The sequence below is a fragment of the Mus musculus genome, chromosome 12 (genome assembly GCF_000001635.26).
Source record: "Mus musculus strain C57BL/6J chromosome 12, GRCm38.p6 C57BL/6J".
NCBI classification, from domain to species: domain Eukaryota; kingdom Metazoa; phylum Chordata; class Mammalia; order Rodentia; family Muridae; genus Mus; species Mus musculus.
The window spans coordinates 84,345,309-84,364,133 of NC_000078.6; the positions used below are offsets into that span (position 1 = coordinate 84,345,309).

The 18,825-nt window shown below is 47.0% G+C and overlaps 2 protein-coding genes across 7 annotated transcripts in view; one reads left to right on the top strand and one right to left on the bottom strand.

Moving 5' to 3' along the window:
- Fam161b (family with sequence similarity 161, member B) lies at positions 1-16,552 on the bottom strand. Of its 3 annotated transcripts, NM_001358283.1 has the most exons (9): positions 16,384-16,520; positions 12,220-12,542; positions 10,616-11,169; positions 9,402-9,739; positions 8,492-8,619; positions 3,298-3,462; positions 2,969-3,068; positions 1,479-1,627; positions 1-1,101 (listed from the first exon to the last, which is right to left on the bottom strand). In NM_001358283.1, the coding sequence occupies exons 1-8, from the start codon at positions 16,435-16,437 to the stop codon at positions 1,520-1,522; spliced, it is 1,770 nt and encodes a 589-aa protein (NP_001345212.1). In that variant the 5' UTR covers positions 16,438-16,520; the 3' UTR covers positions 1-1,101; positions 1,479-1,519. The 3 variants fall into 3 exon arrangements, 2 of the variants coding, with proteins under 2 accessions (NP_001345212.1, NP_766169.1); NM_172581.3 differs by having other exon boundaries at positions 1-1,627; XR_003950036.1 differs by lacking the exon at positions 2,969-3,068 and having other exon boundaries at positions 6-1,101; positions 16,384-16,552.
- Coq6 (coenzyme Q6 monooxygenase) overlaps positions 16,448-18,825 on the top strand; it is a 12,041-nt gene continuing 9,663 nt past the window's right edge. For 2 of the 4 annotated variants that reach the window (XR_381514.3, XM_006515700.2), the window contains exons 1-2: positions 16,451-16,511; positions 16,645-16,929. Coding sequence is in view for 2 of the 4 variants with exons in the window: in XM_006515699.2 (XP_006515762.1) it covers positions 16,743-16,929 (187 nt within the window). In the remaining 2 variants the exon portion in view is untranslated. Of the gene's footprint in view, positions 16,512-16,644; positions 16,930-18,825 lie in introns of those variants that run through there. The other 2 variants (XM_006515699.2, NM_172582.3) reach the window with 2 other exon arrangements.

Here is an 18,825-nt window from a genome sequence, read left to right on the forward strand (position 1 = left end):
TCACCTATGAGTACAAAATCAGTTAAGTTTTATTTAAAGTGAACTCTGTGCTGACATACGTATTCGAATAGTGTCTTTAGAGAACAGTAGAAAAGAACTGCCGCTCTGCATTTGCTATCGACTTGCATAATTATCCTCTAGTGTGGAGACAAGTTCCTAGCAATTGTTTTTCTAAAATTACCAGTCTGTGCTTTCTACAGGAGTGCTTCCCAATCTGGGACATTTTTGCTCTCTAGAGACCATTTGGCAATAAATGGAAACATTTTTGTTTGTCAACAACCTGAAGAGGGGTGTTACAAGAGGGTGAGGAAGAAAACATCCTATAGGGGGCTGGAGAGATGGCTCAGTGGTTAAGAGCACTGACTGCTCTTCCAGAGGTCCTGAGTTCAAATCCCAGAAACCACATGGTGGCTCACAACCATCTGTTATGGGATATGATGCCCTCTTCTAGATTTGTCTGAAGATGGCTACAGTGTATTCATAGAAAATAAATAAATCCTTTTTTAAAAAAAAGCTTATAAATTAATCCTACAAACAATAAGAACTGACTTGTCCGAGTGTGTCAGATGCTAATGATAAGGCCTGTACTTAAGGTTGCAGATGTGGGCTGAGAATCATGTTTTATTTCACACACAGTATTCCTATGTTTAGCTGCTAAGATTGCAGGTTACTGGAAGCCGATGAGAATGTATTTAGTCTGGCTGTCCTGGATTTCTGTTTCCTTATTGCCACCTATTTTCTTACCTCTGTTCCTCTTATACCTACTTGATAGATGTGGGCTCTACTTGTATTTTCTATACCTACTTCTAAGTGTAAAGTGCAAAGCAAGAGCCTTTTACTCTGGGCTAAGGTACATCTACCCTCGGATCCACTTTGATCTCTGAAGTTCTGTTCTGTTCTCCCAAACCCTAACAGATGACTCTAAACTCAAGCTCCTCCACACTTGGTTGCTTGGTGCTCTGATGTGATATGGTGAGTGACCTATTTCAACAAGCAGATTGGTTAGCCATTGCTGTTCCAGCCTGGGGCCAGCAGGCAGTTGTAAAGTCTTCTAAATTGAGCCGTCAACCTCGGATGCTGAGTTTTGTAGCTTCATAGTTGCTGAAAAAAACAGTATTTTAAATGGAAAGGATCTGTGAGGTTTAAGAATGGTTCCAACATTTTCATTATTATTATATTTTTTGGTAGAATAGAATTTTAAAGAGAAAACAGGAATTACTTGGACTTAATAAAACTGGAAATAACAGCAGCACTCTGCTTTTCTCTCCTTGCCTTATGATACATCAGTTATGAAAGAGGTGATGCTGGGGTGTCAGCTGTAAGGAGCAGGGATGGCAGCCGAGCAGCCATCGCCTCACATAGACAGTGTTGCTCAGGGGCTTGTGGATGCGCTTTTGTGTAAGTGCAGGGCTGTTATCTCACGTGAGCAACTTCTCTACGTTCCCTCCTGGTCGCGTCCTTAGGGATAACACCAATACCTCTTAACCGGTGAGATTCCTTGACTTTGGCTTTCTCTTCATCACACTGCCTCTGTGCCTTGACTCTTGGTTCTCACAAACTCCTCCTCCAGGCCGGCCTGCTTCAGGGCGTCCCTATAGCGCTCTTCTGCTTCTTTCCTGGCGAGGGCCTGTGGAGTGGAAGTGACAAGTATGACTCTGAGTTACTTGGGGAATCCGTCTTTAAAATATTGCCCTTTCCACCACCCACACCTTTAGTGCTGGACAAAGCTGGCACAGGAATGACTTAGAGCCTTATTGTTAGCCACAGTTTATAAAATGAGTCCCATGGGGATCTTGTTCACATACAGGTACAAATACAATTTCATATCTCTAACACTTCTAGGAGGTGTCAGCTCCTAATTAATTTGAGAGGCACGCCCTTGAAAAGCATCCAAACCATCCTCAGGAAGACTAACATATCACAAATGCTTAGCAAGAGGAGTGTGGTCTGTAAGTAGCTAGAAGGCTACCTTGTTTTACATATCTAAGAACAAAACCACAGGCTACTTTGTGTTTTCTACAAAAGGGGACCTAAAGGAGTGGACCATAAGTATGTTCCGGACAGTCCAGCAGGGGGCAGGGCCGCCTGGAGGAGGAGGAGAGCCATTAGTACCTAGGGATGCCACATGCTCTGAGATGGAACTCATGCCTACAGTGAACCACAGAGCCAGATACCACACTAAACTGCCTGGGGTGGGTCCTTCTGGATGTTCAAGGGCTCTAGAGCTTCCTTAGGGAGATCTCAACTGAATTCACCTTCTTAAAGTCCAGAGAATATTTTTCAAATGGCTCAGCCTAATAGCCACTTATTCTGGAAAGAGCCTTGAGGGGTGCTTATAAAGCACTGTGATCTTTAAGGACCTGTATTTGGAGTAAAATCGCATCAATAAAGCAAGTTAAGAAGTATATAAGCTGGGTGTGCTGGTGTATGGCTACAATCCCAGCACCGGGGATATTAAGGCATGAGGGTGGTGGGTTCAAGTCCAGCCCGGACTCAATGAATTATAGGTCAGCTTGAACTCCATAAAAAGAAACCCTGTCTCAAATATCAGATGTTTAAGTCCATGGTCCCTTGGGCCTGTCACTTTGGACTTTGGCCAGACACCATTATAGAGGTGAAGCATATGGTAGCTGCTGCCATGTCATGTTGGCCAGGAAGCCAACAGAATGTCCATGTGTCTGTGCCTTTTATTCCAACCGAGCACCCCAAGCCTAGGAGACCATGCTGTCTATATTCAAGGCAGTTCTTCCTTAGCTAATTCTTTCTGGAAACACCCTCAGACACACCCTGAAGTGGAGTGTGTTAATTTTCTGGGTCATCCAGGCACAGTCAAATTGAAAAGATTAACCACCATGGAGTTCAATTTAGAGGATCTGAGTTTTAAGAAAATAATCACAGAGTAAAATCTTTTCACAATTTCTAAGAAACCTTTGACCCAAGGCAGGAAAACGTTGAGAGTCTGGATTACCTTGGTAACTTGTTCAAAGAGATAGGGCCTTGTTTGTATTCTTTTCTTCATTTCCTCCAGTTCTTTCTTATATTCCTTTGCTCTTTTACGGTCATTGCTCCTGGAATTAACAAGGTTTCTAGAAGCAACCAATCTCTTTCAAAATCAGAAACCCTTCATGCAAGCTAAGCAGAGGCATTCCCGTGTACACTAAATTCCTATTGCCTGCCAAGCCTGTAACTTCTGCTGATGGTGTAGTTTACTCCAATGACTCCATTTTGCCATTTCACAGCCATCGATGTGCTAGAACCCAATTCAGGCAACCCCCTTGGACCGTGGAGGACACTGACCGGTTCTCTTTAAGCTTCGCTTTGAACACCTCTTCCAGGCTTTTGTGGGGATCCATGGCCTTGGCCCTCAAGGTCACTGATTTAGACATGGCTTGACAGTTCTTTTTGTGCACCTCCAACCACTGAATGCTCATGTCTGATTTGTCCTTCTTTTCAAGTGACATTCTAAAGGAGAGAGCAGAGATAGTAGATGACCTGGGCACATGCATAAGCAATCGTAGGACCTTCTCTGCGCTCAGTTATGTCTTCTCTTTTCTTTCTTTAAGGTGTTTGTTTGCTTGTATATGTGTGTATTTGGGGATAGGGGTATGTGCAGGTCTGAATGCAAGTGCCCCCAGGGTCTAGAAGAAGGCATCAGGTCTGTTGCAGCTAGAGTTACAGTTGTGAGCAGCCCAGTGTGGATACTGAGATCTATATTTAAGTCCTCTGCGGTACATGCTCTTAACCACGGAGCCATCTCTCCAGCCCCTAGTGGGTGTTTCTATGAATATGATTTTCTATACATCTGCCACAACTGTTTTCAGAAAAGGATGGTTCTGGGGATGGGCGTGGCACAGACCTGTAGTCCCAGTGCAGGAGGAACCAGATGTTCAGGATGTCCCAGCTACACAGTGACTTTCATGCCAGGATGGCCTGCAGGGAACCCCATCTCAACAGCTATTCTGAGGCGAAAACCAATGGCAGATGATGCTTTCCTACTTTCTGGGTTCTGTGATTTCCCACAGAAGAGAAATCCATTGATTGAACAGAAAGTATTGAGTAAAATGGCCATACCCAGCTAGGAGTCAATAGATTGTTAGTTGTTTCCCTTGGCTGGAGCAGTACTCATAGCTACTATTTACAGAGCTGCCAACCAGGAACCAAAGACTTTATATCTCGCGTAACTCTCACCAGGCTCTGAGGAGGTAGACATACTAGGCCCCCTTCCTCTGAGGGGGACTGAAAGTCAGAAAGCCTCTTGTTCACCGCTACTTACTATGCAGAGGAAAAGCCAGCACAACCAGGATGGTGGATCTCTGAGTTTGCCCCTGATTGCTGTACTATAAACAGTGGTCAAGCAATGACTTAGGTTCACAGTTCTTTTGGAAATACAAATCGCCATTTCCATAAAGATCTGGAAACAGGCTTCCTTTAATGTAGACAATTTGGGTTCAACTTATAGTACTCAGTTTGTATAAACTATTTTAGAGTTCTGAGGTGGGTTCCACCAAAAGACTGCACTTAAAAATACATTCAAACAGATCAAGGACAAGGGCACAAAAGCTTAATTCCACCCCCTGATGTTGGAAAGTAGATGTGATATCTTCTGCAGGTGGGCTGCCTCTCATTTGCAGGAAATTGTCCTGGGCCTTGGAATACTGATACACTTGGCCTACAGTTAGTATAAATGTGAAAAGGAAGCAAGCCAGCATCTCTACATCCTAAATATTCTTACGAGGTCTTAGTGTAGCCATGCTACTGTTGTGACTTTTGCTTCTCCATTCTATTTAATGTCTTTTTCAGGGTTTTCAGGTGTCTGAACTGAGAACAGAACCCAATAGCATCACCTCTTTCCTGTAACTTGGGTACCTGAGCCCTTTCTGCTCCTGGACCATCTCATCATCTGGCACCTTGTGTCCTGGAGTTCCTCACCCGAGTCTCGTCATCTCTACCCACAGCTCTGTGAAGCTTTGTCTTGAGCCTTGACTTGGCCAGGCTTGCACGTTTGCTGCAGGGCCTGGAGCTAGCCCCCCCAACCCGGCCCCCCATTTGGTTTTCCAATGGCAGGAAATTGCTTTGGATATCTCTCTTGGACCTATGCCCTTTGGTCCAATAACAAACCTTGCCACATCACCTGCACACCCCTGGAAATTTAGGCCTTCTTTCTGGTTTATATTTAGAAAAAAACTATTGTACTTAGAGATACTTTGTTCATATTTTCTTTCAAATGACCATATTTTCTACAATTAAAGCACCAGACATTTTGAGATCTGAGACCTCTAGTGGCTTTTCACAGTCTTTTTGCAAATGGCCATACCTTCCACAGTTAAAGATCTGAAACCTTTAGCTGTGACTTTCCCATTATTGTGGCATTATACATGTTAGAACCAACAGTCATCTCCCTGATCCACTTTTCTATAGGTGCTGCCCTTGCCGTTAGTGGCCTGATAACCTTTTTGCATTCTGTTTTCATTCTCAAATGTCAGAGTCTCAATTATCATTACTCTTGCATCATAGTCTGATGTGGCTTTGTTCACCTTTGTAAAAAAAAAAAATCAGTAAAGGTTTCCTCTGAGCCTTGTATAATTTTCATAAATAATATACAATTCTTTCCTGGCTCCTCAGCTGTTAAATGACATTGTTCTATGATTGTGTCTTCAAACTGACCTCCTCTTGTATATTAGCATACCGACCTGCCCCTGTCAACTGGCCCCTCACTGCTAATTCCTCTTGCTCTATTGTGCTGCTCCAATTTCCTGGATTCTTGTCTCCACCATGACAACCAATGCAATTGAGTACAGCTGTTACCAATCCCCTCCAGTTTTGGGGGAATACTTCCGAGTAACCCAATTACTTAGAGTTTGTTTTACATAGGGCATCCCATAAGACATCATTGCCTTTTTAAACCACCTTAGGTCCATTCTACAGAATGCCATGCTGTTTTGTCATTATCAGCACTAGTAGGCATATGCTGTATAACTACTGGGAATGCTGTTGGTGATTTTGTGACCCAGAACTGCCTGTCCTCAAAAGGTGCTGTGGCTTTAGCCCTGTCTCCTGTCCTGTCCCCTCTGACCATTCTGCCTTTCACTTCTCTGACTGCTTCCCTTTGACCCAGGTCCTTCCCCTCCCTGTACCTGGGGAAAACCTCCCTCTCTGTTTCTGACGCTGGGAATGAATCTGTTCGCCCTTTCCTTGTGCTTGACTTTTTTCCAGTGTATCTGCCTCTACTCTGTTTCTCTAGCTGCACAGCCAACTCTGTTACTTTTTCAGAAGGAAGAAAGATGAAGAAGCCCTCTGTTTTCCCGTTCCCTTCATTTCTGATTCTCAGGCTTCCATCCCCGCCCATATTTTTTCAGTTGCTCAGCTACGCTTTCAACCCTTTTATAAAGAAAAGAGCCTAAAATGAGGAAAGGAGAGGAAAAAAACTGCTGCTGAAAACCACGGGGTGGGGGTGCCCCAACAACAGCCTCAACAAAGTATCCACCCCTCCTTTTCCTGCCTTTTGCTCTGTGGTACATGAAATCAGACCTTCCTTTCTGCCTAGACCCATGTTGGATGACACTTATAAAATGTGTAGGTTTTTTCTTTTATATTGTCTCCTTTTCTTACAAACAGAAACCAGTTCTCATAGCTCCTTGCCATCCCACCTCCCAGTTTCCAGCCCAGCCCCTTCAAAGGTTGTTTTCCTAACCATTCCTCCCTCAGTTCCCCAACAGTGTGTGTAAGCAATTCCTTCTCCCTGTTTTCCCTACCAGCCGCTCTAAACTGTAACTGTTCGAGCCTATCTGCTCAGCTCAGCTTCTGACTCAACGGTCTCCTTTTTCACTCTGCCCAGTCTCTCTTCTGCACTATCTTTTCTTTAGCCCTACTCAGCCCTTTTTCTACCCCAAGTCTTCTCAAAGCCTACCCTCTGACCCTACCTAGACCTTCCTCCTCCTCTTCTTCCTCCTCCTCCTCCTCTTCCTCTTCCTCTTCCTCCTCCTCCCCATTCTTCCTGTTCTACTTCATCCCCCTCCTCTCCTCAGCTTATGCTGGCTTTTTTTTATCCTTTCCTGCTCACAGAAGTCCAAGAGGCAACTGACAGTGAAAGTCACAGGGTCAAACTGTTCTTTTTAAAGGGCCAAACACATAAAATAAATCACACTACAAAGTAGGGTCCTGCTCTCCCCTGGGAGCCTCCCAGGAGGCACTGAGGCATTAGTCCTTTCACCGGCCTTGGCTTTATGCTGGAGCACAGCTCCTGCTCACCTCAGCCCTGGCAGAGGCCTAAATGAGTGCACACGGCCAGGCCAGCAGAACTGGTAAAATCCAGACGGGAATGTGACTCAGTTGCAGAAGGCCCTGGGTTTGATCTCTAGTGCTGAAGCAAAAGGGGAGAAAAGGAAGGAAGGGAAGGGAAGGGAAGGAAAGAAAAAGAAAAGAATAGAAAAGGAAAATAGACTCCTGCTTCCCAGAGACTCAGACATTGCCCAAGTGAACCTCAGCACTTGAGTGTCTGGGCAGTGGCGCTGCATCCTGTCTATGGTGGGCTCTGCTCCCTGCACCATGCATGAGCCTGGCTTTGCCTTCGCTATGGCTGCCCTCTCCTTTCATACAGGTCTTGGTTTGGTTTTAGAAAGAAAAGGGCATTGATCACACTACAAGGAACAGCCGGCTGGACAATAGCTAACGGTTCTACTCATGGCCTCATATACAGACTTACACATTTGTTTTCTGGAATCTTCTTTTCTCTCTAGCCTTTGTCTGACTTGTTCCGCTTTCTCCTTTGGAAGGGCAGTTCTCACAGTATGTGTGTGGAAGTCGAGGGTAACTTGCAAGAGTCAGTTCTCACATTCTACCGTGTGGGTCCTGGGATTGAACTGAGGTCGGCAAGCTTGTCAGCAAGGACATTTGTCCACTCGGCCATCTGCCGGCCCCAGCGGCTCACTGAGTCTGGAAGTCCCTTACTGCCTAGCCTGGCTGTCCCCAGGTCAGAGGAAGTGCTTCTCTCTGCCCACTGCTCACCTGGAAGTACAAGACTTGCTGGCACACTGGCACACTGGCACACTTTTACTCGGGTGCTGGGGACCTGAATGCTGGTCTCCATGCCTGCCCAGCAGGGGCTTTACCATCGGAGCCATCTCCCAGCCCCTTCCTCCTTATTCCTCAGGTTTTACTTTAGACATGTGTCCCAAAAGATGTGAGACCAGTCATGCCCCTCGGCTTCCCTGTGCTGTCATTGTCCTCTGTGCTTGCCCTGCTCATAACACAGGGTAATCACCCTGAAAAATCCCACCTTTCAGACTGCATGTTACGTTGTAAATTTTCTAGGGCCTGTCTAGCTTAACCCTGTGTCCCGCACAGACTGAAAGGATGATAGCACATAGTCCAGCCCCATCAGAGAATTCCCTCAGCCCTGAGCTGTTTCTGATCATGAGACCCTGCCATAGGGCCAGTTCCAGTAAACTTGGGGCTAAAAGCTGCCAGGACTCTGCTGTGGTCTCTTACTCACCGGACTGCAGATTCCCGCTTCCTGGTAGCATCAGTGATGTGCACAGGGAGAGTGTTGGCAGAAAAAGAAGCGAGACCACTCAGAGAACGACTCCTTGGCAGGGGAGTAGCTGTTGGCTGAGGGGACTTCTGCAAGAAAGGAGGTGGCATTGGCGACAACATGATTGGTTTCTACTCTAATTAGGACTCGGTTTCAGGGAGGACTAGAACTGAGAATCTTTGACCCCCACCCTGGGGTAAAGTGAACAAGATACTGTTTAGTTACAAAGCCCGCACTCGCATGGCGGGCCGAATGGTTTAATCAACCGAGAAGAGTTCTTTGGAATGTGTGATTAGCTTTGTCAGTTTAATACACTTTAGAATTACTTGGGAAGAGAATCTCACTGTGGAGCTGTCTGGATCAGGTAGCCCTAGGGGCATGTCAGCAGGGTCTTCTTGACTATGTTAAGGTGAGAAGACTTCTGTGTTAGAGTGGAGACAGCGCAGCAGTGTGCATTCAGCTCTTTGCTCTTGACTGTAAAAGTCACGAGCCACTTCAAGCTCCTGCGGCTCTGTCTTCCCGGTCATAACATACTGCAACCTGGGAATAAAGTGAAAATAAGCCATTCCTCCCTTCAGCTGCTGTGGAGAAGGTATTTTATCACAGCAACAGGAAGCAAAGCTAAAACAGATTGGGCTCAGAGGCTGGCTTGGACTCACGTTTGCACAATCCCTCTAGGAAGGTGTGAAGGGGATGTTCTTGTTTTCAGTTTACAGACCGTGGGTCTGCGTGCAACTGAGCAGGTGTTCAAAAAATAAAAAATAAGACAGAAAAGTGTCAAGACATGTGCCTCCCTTTGAGATGTGGGCCTACTCTGTTACACTTTAGGATGTAGACTCTGACCCTCCCTGCTCCCTGCCTGGGTTCTCACCTTCCCTCCACCAGCGGTAGCAGCATCACAGGATCGTGGAGTGTGACTCAGGTTGGCAGTTCTTAGCAAGAAGGGCTTATTTCTGGTTGTCTCCCGGGTCTCCCTCCTCTCGGCAGCTCTTTTCTGGAAAGCCTTGTAAAGGCCCTCGTAGTCAGGGACCACAGGGTTCACCTTCGGCTGGAATTCGAACTCAGTCTGTAGAAAGCTCAGCTTCTCCTCCTGGGTGCGGGCAGCCGTTCGGGGAGCCCTGTTTCGGGCGGTGCTGACAGGGGAGGAAGCCATCCGGAGAGTGTCCATGGCCCTCATCTGGATTCGGATTTTCCTGAGGAGCTCCGCTTCTGTGAAGAGGCAATCAAAGAAGAGGATCTGGAGAATGCTTCCCCGTCCCCTTTAGAGACAGACTCACTTCGTAGCCCAGATCAGTCTCTGGTTTATCTAAACCCTCCGGCCTTGACCTCCTGACTCTGAGGGATTACATGCGTAGGCAACCACAAGCCCATGCTTTCCCCCTTTAAACACTAACAGTAGTGTGCTAATACCAGTGGTAAATGCAAACAAACAAACAAAGTTAACAATTGTCCCCCTGAGGAATTCACTCCTCTCCGAGATGAGGGCTGGGGAGGTGGCCTTCCCAGGGGCAGCAGGCTGGAGGTGGCACTGACTGATGGAGGTCCTTTATGTCGCGTGGTGTTTGCTTCCATACCTATGCGAGTCCAGAGGCTGTAGTGTGTGCTTACTGAGAGGCCACCAGGCTGAGCCTGGGGTCAGGGCTGCTGTGGGACCGCCCTACAGATCAGTGGTTCTCAGTCAGTGGGTCTCCACCCCTTTGGGGGTGGGTGTCATGTATCAGATATTCTACATATCAGATAGTATATCATGATTCATTACAGTAGCAAAATTACAGTTATGGAGTGGCAAGGAAATAATTTTATGGTTGGGGAGTCACCACAACATGAAGCACTGTGTTAAAGGGGTGGGGGTCACCACAACATGAAGCACTGTGTTAAAGGTGTGGGGGTCACCACAACATGAAGCACTGTGTTAAAGGGTCGCAGCATTGGGAAGGCTGAGAGCCACTGTGGGACGGACCCAGCTCACGGAGCACAGGTTATCTATCACCATCCCACCGTAATCCCTGAACTGACCCTGAATTCCTGCAGCACCTCTGGGAACACCAGCCCACAGGTAGCCAGAGATGCCAAGGTTATCCTTACCCTGGAGTTTGTCGCCAAGGGCTGGTTCTAGAATGGACTTGGGGATCTTCCTAGAAGTGGCCTTCTTTGGGGAGACCTTGGTCTGAGCCACAGCAGCCGAGTCTCTCTGTGGAGCGTCTTCCTTTTGCTGTTCTTTCTTCTCAAGGAAGCTGAAGGGCTTCAAGGAGGAGAGAAGGAGTTCCTTTCTCTTCCGAATCCCAGCGCGCCTCCTTGCCTCTCTGCGCTCCATGATCTCCTGATAGAGGGGCAGGTAGACGTGTGCCGGCACAGGCTGGGCCCGGAACTGCCGATGGCACTCCGCCTCTTCCTCGCCCTGCTTCTGGGCCTGTAGCCTTTCCTGCTCAAAAGAGGCAGGTGAGGCCAGCCACTGGGCCTTCTTCCGGGCCTCACGCAGTGTCATGCGGAATGGCTGAGGGACGGTGATGGAAGATGCCCAAGAGCAAACACTTCTGTGCTGGGAGGGAGGCCCAGAGTCTGAGGTTGGCAGGATCCGAGCCTTGGGAATGTCAGAGGGAAGGCTAGTCATGGAGCTGCAGCGCCTCATGGAGCCATGCCTGGGGAGAGAGTGGTTCTGTGTGGACCCAGCAAACAGGAGGTGAGGTTCCTCCCAGAGACCCTCCTCCATTTCCTCCCTGCCCAGCAGATCGTAACCAAGAGACTTCTTAGTCTTGATCCCAAAGCCCCAAAGGCCTCTAAGTTTTTAACCCTATCAGCTAGGTTTCCCTTCTTGCTACAACACAGGCACTCCTAGCAGCCCAACAGGAACTATCTAAGAATTCATACAGGAATTGCCACTTGCATTCTGATAACTGCATACAGTGTAGTCGGCTAGCACAGGGCCACCGAGTCAGAAGGATCCAATTGGAACGTCAGGTTTTTGGATTTCCCATGTAGAGTGGCAGAGATCTTACCCACTTATAAGGTCACTGGGAAGGGAGTACATTACATTTGGTAAAGGCAGTGTGGTGGCATGACAGGCCTGAAGCCTTTGAGAGCTGTAACTGGGAAGTTCAAGAGTTTGGGGCCATGGACTACATGAGACCCTGGAGAGAGAGAGAGAGAGAGAGAGAGAGAGAGAGAGAGAGAGAGCGCACATATATGATTTGAGAGATGTGTCACAGACAATAAACCTTGTCGTTCGTGGAGGAAAAGATGTTTGGGAAAGGCATCCTTTGCTCAGTTCCACTAACTCATGAACTAAGTGTTGCCCACAGTTACTAAGGATCACTGGGTAAGAACCAAGACACGCGGGCTAGAGAGATGGCTCAGCAGTTAAGAGCATTTGCTGCTCTTCCAGGGGGCCTGGGTTTGATTGCCAGCACCCACGTGGCAGTTCAGAGCTGTCTGTAACTCCAGTTCCAGGGAATCCAATGTTCCCCTGCTCTCCGTGGTGACTAGGCGTGAGCATGGTATGCATACCCACTGACATGAATATATTTAAAAGGAATCACACCGTGCAGCAGATCCGAGAACTAACGGGGCTGCGTCTTAGATAAGTGGTAACGTGCAGAGGTGGCCTTACAGAGGGAAAGGCAAGGCCCTGAGACATGGTATGACTGTTCTGGTGTGCTGGAGCATGGCAGCCACTGAGTGCAATGCCTTACCTAAGAGATGGAGGGTCCTGGACCTGTGGCTTCCCCCTGCTCTTGTCTTGGAAGAAGCTCTCCAAGTCTTCCTCATCCTCAGCGTCGTTCAGATCACTGTCTGGATCAGACTGGAAGAGAGACTCCAATACATCCCACCGGCCTCTCTGCTTCGGAACCTGTGGGGTTCTATAAAAGCTCCCCGTGGAGTCGGAAGTAGAATCTGTGTCCTCCTCCGGGCTGAGGAACTCATGGAGTTTGCCAGCTCTGGGCAAAACCAGCCCTTCTCCAAACTGCTCATCTTCTGGCTCAGTGTCTGAGGAGGACGACTTGGGAGGAAATATCTAAAAAAAAAACCAGACATCAGTGAGACTTAAACTCTAATTTCAAAGGTTCTCAAGACATGGCTCTAGCTTCACTTTGACTGCTTCGGTATATCAGGGACCAGGAAGGGGCAACAGAAAGTAAGATGCATTCTTCATTCAAAAGGCACTGAACAACACAGCGTGTGTATGTGCCTGGCTGTGCATAGCAAAGGCTGCAGAAGAGCTAAGGGCAGTTCTCTGCTCCATTCAGCACAGAAAGAGGACTCTGGGTACCTAACCTGACCCACACAGTATGCTTCCAGTGCTCCAGGAATCCTGCCCATGACCTGGCTACATTCTGCTCCCAGTTCACTTGAACTTTATATAATTCTTACCCTTCTTCCTTTTCTTATTTTCTCACTGACACCCTTACTTTTCTCATACTCTAACCAGTTTCCACACCATCGCCAGGAATGGATGATTAGTGGGGAGACGATGTATCTTGGAGAAAGAGCAGCATGGAAAGTGGAACTCCCAAATAGAGTTTAAAGGTTCTAAGGGCTACGAGTGAAGTGCAGTGGCCTTGCCTAGCGTGCTCAAGGGGATCAAACGTGGGCCTCATTTCCCAGCACTGTAAAGCAACAGCATTGTATTGGCTAGTTTTGTGTCAACTTGACACAGCTGGAGTTATCACAGAGAAAGAAGCTTCAGTTGAGGAAATGCCTCCATGAGATACAACTGTCAGGCATTTTCTCAATTAGTGATCAAGGGGGAAAGGCCCCTTGTGGGTTGGACCATCACTGGGCTGGTAGTCTTGGTTCTATAAGAGAGCAGGCTAAGCAAGCCTGGGGAGGCAAGCCAGTAAAGAACATCCCTCCATGGCTTCTGCATCAGCTCCTGCTTCCTGACCTGCTTCAGTTCCAGTCCTGACTTCCTTTGGTGATGAACAGCAGTATGGAAGTGTAAGCCAAATAAACCCTTTACTCCCCAACTTGCTTCTTGGTCATGATGTTTGCGCAGGAATAGAAACCCTGACTAAGACAAGCATCAAATTACATCCATCCATGTGTGCATACAAGATAACATGGGTTGGGTGCCTAGTGTGCCATTGTCTTAGATAAGAGTTTCTATTGCTGTGATGAAACACCATGACCAAAAAGCAAGTTGGGAAGAAAGGGTTTATTTGGCTCACACTTTCCACATTGCTGTTCATCAATGAAGGAAGTCGGGACAGGAACTCAAGCAGGGCAGGAACCTGGAGGCAGAAGCTGATGCAGAGCCCACAGAGGAGTGCTGCTTACTGGTTTTCTCCTCTGGCTTGTTTAGTCTGCCTTCTCAGAAACCAGGACTACCAGCCCAAGGATGGCCCCACCAACCATGGGCTGGGCCCTCTCCCATTGATCACTAACTGAGAAATGCTTTACACTTGGTTCTCATGGAGGCATTTCCTTAACTGAGGCTCTTTCCTCTGGGATGATCCTAGCCTGTGTCAGGTTGACACAAAACCAGCCTGTACAGTCATGAAGTCTGTTTTCCGGTGAGAGCAGAGGGAGAACACGGGAGGGTAACGTAAGGAAGTGTGCGCTTGGAAGGCTTGTCTGTGGCTACCCGTCAGAGGGCACTGGGAGGGCACCAATACTCAGGATTAAATGTATCAGTTTGTTGCACAACATCATGGAAAACTATAGCAAATGCACAGGGATGGACTAGGATCAGCATGTTCAGGCTGTTTTGAGAGGAGGGATAGGGAAGAGGGATCAACTCTTGACAGGTACTGTGATGAATGAGAATGGTCGAGAAAGGTAGAGAGCTGTGCAATATCTTAGGGCAAAGGTAAACAGCTGATAAGGATGCATAATCCTTTAGAAGACAGAACTGTTAGTAAGTCTGCAACTATGGTATGGACCCAGGAAAAGCACTGCCGCTTGGTGACCTTGCTCCTGCCCTTGGCTGTATCTGCTAGGCAGAGTACAGATGCTCTTTCACACATGATGCATCGTCTATATCCAGATAAGTCCATTCTAAGTCACAGTAGTTTAAGTAAAAACGTACTAATACATTAACCTACTGAGCAGGGCACTTAGAGAATAGCTATTGTTCACACTCCTGATTGTGCAACTCACTAGAAATAGCAAGTCCCTGGACACTGTGTCACCAAAGCAGAGAGTGTATCCTATTGCTATTTAAAGAAAGACTGAAATCTAGAGCTGGGAATTTAGCTCTGTGGAGAGCACTTACCTAGAATGCACAGGACCCTGGACTCAGTCCTCAGTACCATAAAAATAGAAAAATAAAAGTATGGAGTATTAGCCAGGCAGTGGTGGCGCATGCCTTTAATCCCAGAACTTGGGAGGCAGAGGTAGGCGGATTTCTGAGTTCGAGGCCAGCCTGGTCTACAGAGGGAGTTCCAGGACAGTCAGGGCTAAACAGAGAAACCCTGTCTCGAAAAAACAAAAAAAAAGTATGGAGTATTGTTTCTACTGAGCGCATGCTTGTCCATCATTATAGTGTGGAGAGCAATCTGAACCACTGAGGTTGGGGGTGTCTGACTTTGAGTGTTAGGGTGATTTTTATTGTCTCAGTTGAGTCTTGTAGTGATAGAGGGAAGGTGGTGTGGCTGGAGGACAGTGGCCTGAGATGTCCTTAGAGTGGTAGGTACAAGGCCACCAGTGGACTATTGATGATTAGTGGCAATTGGAGCAGTCCATCTGAGTTAGAGATAAGTGTGTGCTCTAACCCTAGCTCTGCTGCTGAAGAACATGTGATCTAGAGCAAAACTCTCTCCTTCCCCTGCCCCTCTCTCTCTGTTGTGACAGGGTCAAAGGGCGACCTTGAACTCCTTATCCTTCTGCTTTAGTAATTTGAGTTGTTGGGATTACAAGTTTGAGCCATAATGCTGGCTCTTTCGTTTTAAAAACAACTTTATTGAAACACAATGTCCATAGTGTACAAGTGAGCCATTCAAAGCGTACTCTCCTCCAGTTTCTAAAACAGCCAGGGTCATCTAGCAATCACAGTAGAAGTCAGACCATTTTCACCATTCCTCTAAAGCAGTGTCCTCAACTGTTCTAATGCATCGACCCTTTAATACAGTGTTTCATGTGGTGGTGAGCCCCAACCATAGTCATTTTCATTGTTAATACTGTAATTTTGCTACTGTTATGAATTGTAAGGTAAATATCTGATATGCAGGATGATCTTAGGTGAAACAGATTGAGAATCTCTGCTCTGAAGCACCAGTGTAGCATTTAATTGTCACTTATATCCCTTAACCCTCCCACATCTTCCTCTCAACCTGTCAGCCCTAGGCAACTACCAGCCTACTTTCTGTTTTCAGAGATTTCGGGGCAAATTGCTTAACCCATCTCTTTTCTTTTCTAGAAAATGGGTTTGAGAGGATACAACACATTAAACACATTCAGTTTAATGAATTTTAATATATTTGAAGAGCTGCGTTTCGGTGCGTTTTCCTTACTCTAAAACGACAACAAAAACCTTGGAAGCTTTTAGAAGTCTCTCCTCACCTCCTCAGCCCTTTTAGAAGTCTCTCCCTGTTTCTCCTCACCTCAGCCCCATGCAATGACGCGCCCCCTAGATTTGCCTTTTCTGGATAATCATATTAAGATAGAGATCGCTTTTAAGATTTTCAAGGTTAATTCGTGGTTTGTTATTAGTACGATTCCTGATATCAGAGCCTGGTACAAGACACAAAAGACCCACGTCCCCCAAGACTGGTTCTCTAAGTGCCCAAGCGCTGCCAATTTTAATTCTTCGCCCTTTGATGACACGCCCCTGACTCTGTCTCCACGGCAACGCTAAACAGTTTCCACTCTTGAGGATTCCTTGCTGAGGCATCCGACTTCCTCCTTTCTCCACTCACCTCACGGCTCCACTCGGCGCACTCAGGACCTCCCGCAGTCCTCCCCACAGTCATCTTCCTAACTAGAGAGAGAGAGAAGCAGAGGTGAAAGCAGCAGTGACAACCGTGACAGCGGCGCCGGCGGTTAGGTACTGCTAGCCACGCCCCTTCATGGCTTTAGCCTTGGATTGGCTTCCAGTCTTTAGTCTGTTCCGCCCAATGAGGCAAGAGCGTCTTCTGATTGGATAATTTTCTTCAACTATTTTATTTCCGGTTTTGAAGACAGGGCTAAAACCACACAAGGTTGACGACTGCCCCGGAAGCACTTTCCAGGACCTATCAGGGAGAAGTCCCGGGCGCGGGCGCAGGCAGGAGTCATTATGGCGGCCCGCATTGGCTCCATGGCAGGCTTGCTCTGCGTTCGCTGGTGGAGTTCCGCGCAGCTCGCAGCCAGAGGAGGCCCGCTAGTTGCCAGCCAGCGATGGGCGGGCTCCTCGGCAGACACCGTGTACGACGTGGTGGTGTCAGGAGGAGGCCTAGTGGGCTCTGCCATGGCTTGTGCCTTAGGTAGGTGCATCTCGACCGCGGGCTGGAGGATCTGGGCTGTGGAGGGACGGTACTCACAGTGGAGGTCGGGACGCTGTCCAGACACCTAACGTGCCTGACCTGGTGCTTTGCTCACTGTCCTTCCAGGGGAGTCCTCGGGAATGGCATGGGTTCTGCGGGATCACAAGTGGGCGGGCCTTTCTAAGTCAGTCTGACCCTTGAGAACTGTCCAGGATTGTTTATGAGCACCTCGAGAGGCATCGGGCTTTGTAGTATCGGATGGTAGATCGGATTGACCTCGAAATCACAGAGATCATCTTCCTCAGTCTTCTGAGTGCTGGGATTAAGGCCCGCGCCCCCACTCCTGGTCTTAAAGCTGCTTTATTAAGATAACATTCATCTAGTTATAAGTGCTCCCACTTAAAGCGTACAGTCCAATGAGTTTTTAGTATTTTTGCAGAGCTATTCAGTACCTACAATAAGTTTTATTACCGTTTCCTTACTTTATAAAAAACCAAAAAGCAAAAAAATAAAAAAAGACTTGGAATTCATTAGATGTCACTCTCCACACTTCTGCTCACCTTCTCAGCCCTACAGACTCTCCTACTTTCTGTCTATAGATTTACCTTTTCCGGATAGTTCTATGTAGTTGGAGATATACTCTGTTTTAAAGGTTAATCCAGGTTGGAGTCTGTATCAGACAGCTTTTGTTTTGAGAGCTGATGCCATCCTCAATTGTGTTGAAAGTATGCTTGGTTTTCACTTTTGGCCTGTAAAGGAATGATGCTAGTAGGGACATTCTGTGTGCAAACTTTGGTGTGAACAGTGTTGATCATCTCGAGGCTATTCTCTAGTGAAATCTCTGGGTTATGTGGCAATGCTGATGTTTTGAAGACCTGCCAGACTTTGAGAGAGTGCCCCAGTTTATGTTATCATTGACAGTAGATGAATGCTCAGGTTTCTCCTGACCCTGACAGCACTATCTGCTGCCTTTTTTCTTTGTCCTCTGAAGTTCGTAGGAAGTGGCTTGTGTTTATATTTCCCTAATGACCAATGGTGTGGAATATATTTACCAAGTGCTGGCATGATGTAGCACCGTTTCTGGGCCCTTCGAAACTTTAGCATTCACATTTTGGTGGCTCGCTCTTGTGTTAGGTTTGTGTGTATGTTTTCCTTTGTACTGCATCCTTCTCTCGCTCTTTTCTGAGCGTCACGGGGAAGGAAGACAGCAGCTCTTTTACTAACGTTCACACACAATTCTGTTTTGTTATTGTTTGCTTTTCTGTCTAGCAAAGTATTATATTTTAAAACTCAGGAGTGACTGTTAAAATCATGGTAGTAAAAAGCATGGTGTTTTTTGCAGGAGGATCAGAAGTTCAAAGCCATCCTTGGGTTACATAGAATGCAAAACTCCCAAAACAAACAAAAATATGTGACTAAGGTATTTCCAATAGTCTTTTTGTTTGTTTGTTTGTTTAAAATAAGGTGCTGTGTAATCTTTGCTGGTGTGGACCTTTAACTGATCCCGCTGTCTCTGCCTCCCAAATGCTGGGCTCCCAAGCACAGGCTGTTACTCCCGAGTTATAAAGGCGCTTACTGACTTTCCCCCTTCAGTCCCCTGTTTTCCATAATTCTTCCTAAAACTCACAACTAATTGTTGTTTTAGGCTTGAGTTTCCCTCTGACATTTGAGTTTGGGAACAGTTCCCTGCATAATTGCACAGTTGCATTCTTAATCCATTCTTGTCATATTCTTTGGGTTTTATTCTGAGACTCCTCCTCCTCCTTGAGCCCCTGGGTAGCCATACAAGTGTGCACCACTACGCCTGGGCTTCTCACTTGATTTCTAGGTGGTTTTTTTCTCATTTCAAAAACAGTTACATTAAATAGCTAAGAAATAAAACACATCACCTGGGTG

What these genes read in the sequence shown, in the direction of transcription:
- Fam161b (NM_001358283.1), bottom strand. Translation starts at nt 16,437, where the DNA reads ATGACTGTGGGGAGGACTGCGGGAGGTCCTGAGTGCGCCGAGTGGAGC. An exon ending in CTACCGCTGGTGGAGGGAAG is followed by an intron (nt 8,620 to 9,401) that starts GTGAGAACCCAG and finishes CCTTTCTTGCAG; the next exon opens with AAGTCCCCTCAGCCAACAGC. An exon ending in GCGAAGCTTAAAGAGAACCG is followed by an intron (nt 3,069 to 3,297) that starts GTCAGTGTCCTC and finishes TGTTAATTCCAG; the next exon opens with GAGCAATGACCGTAAAAGAG.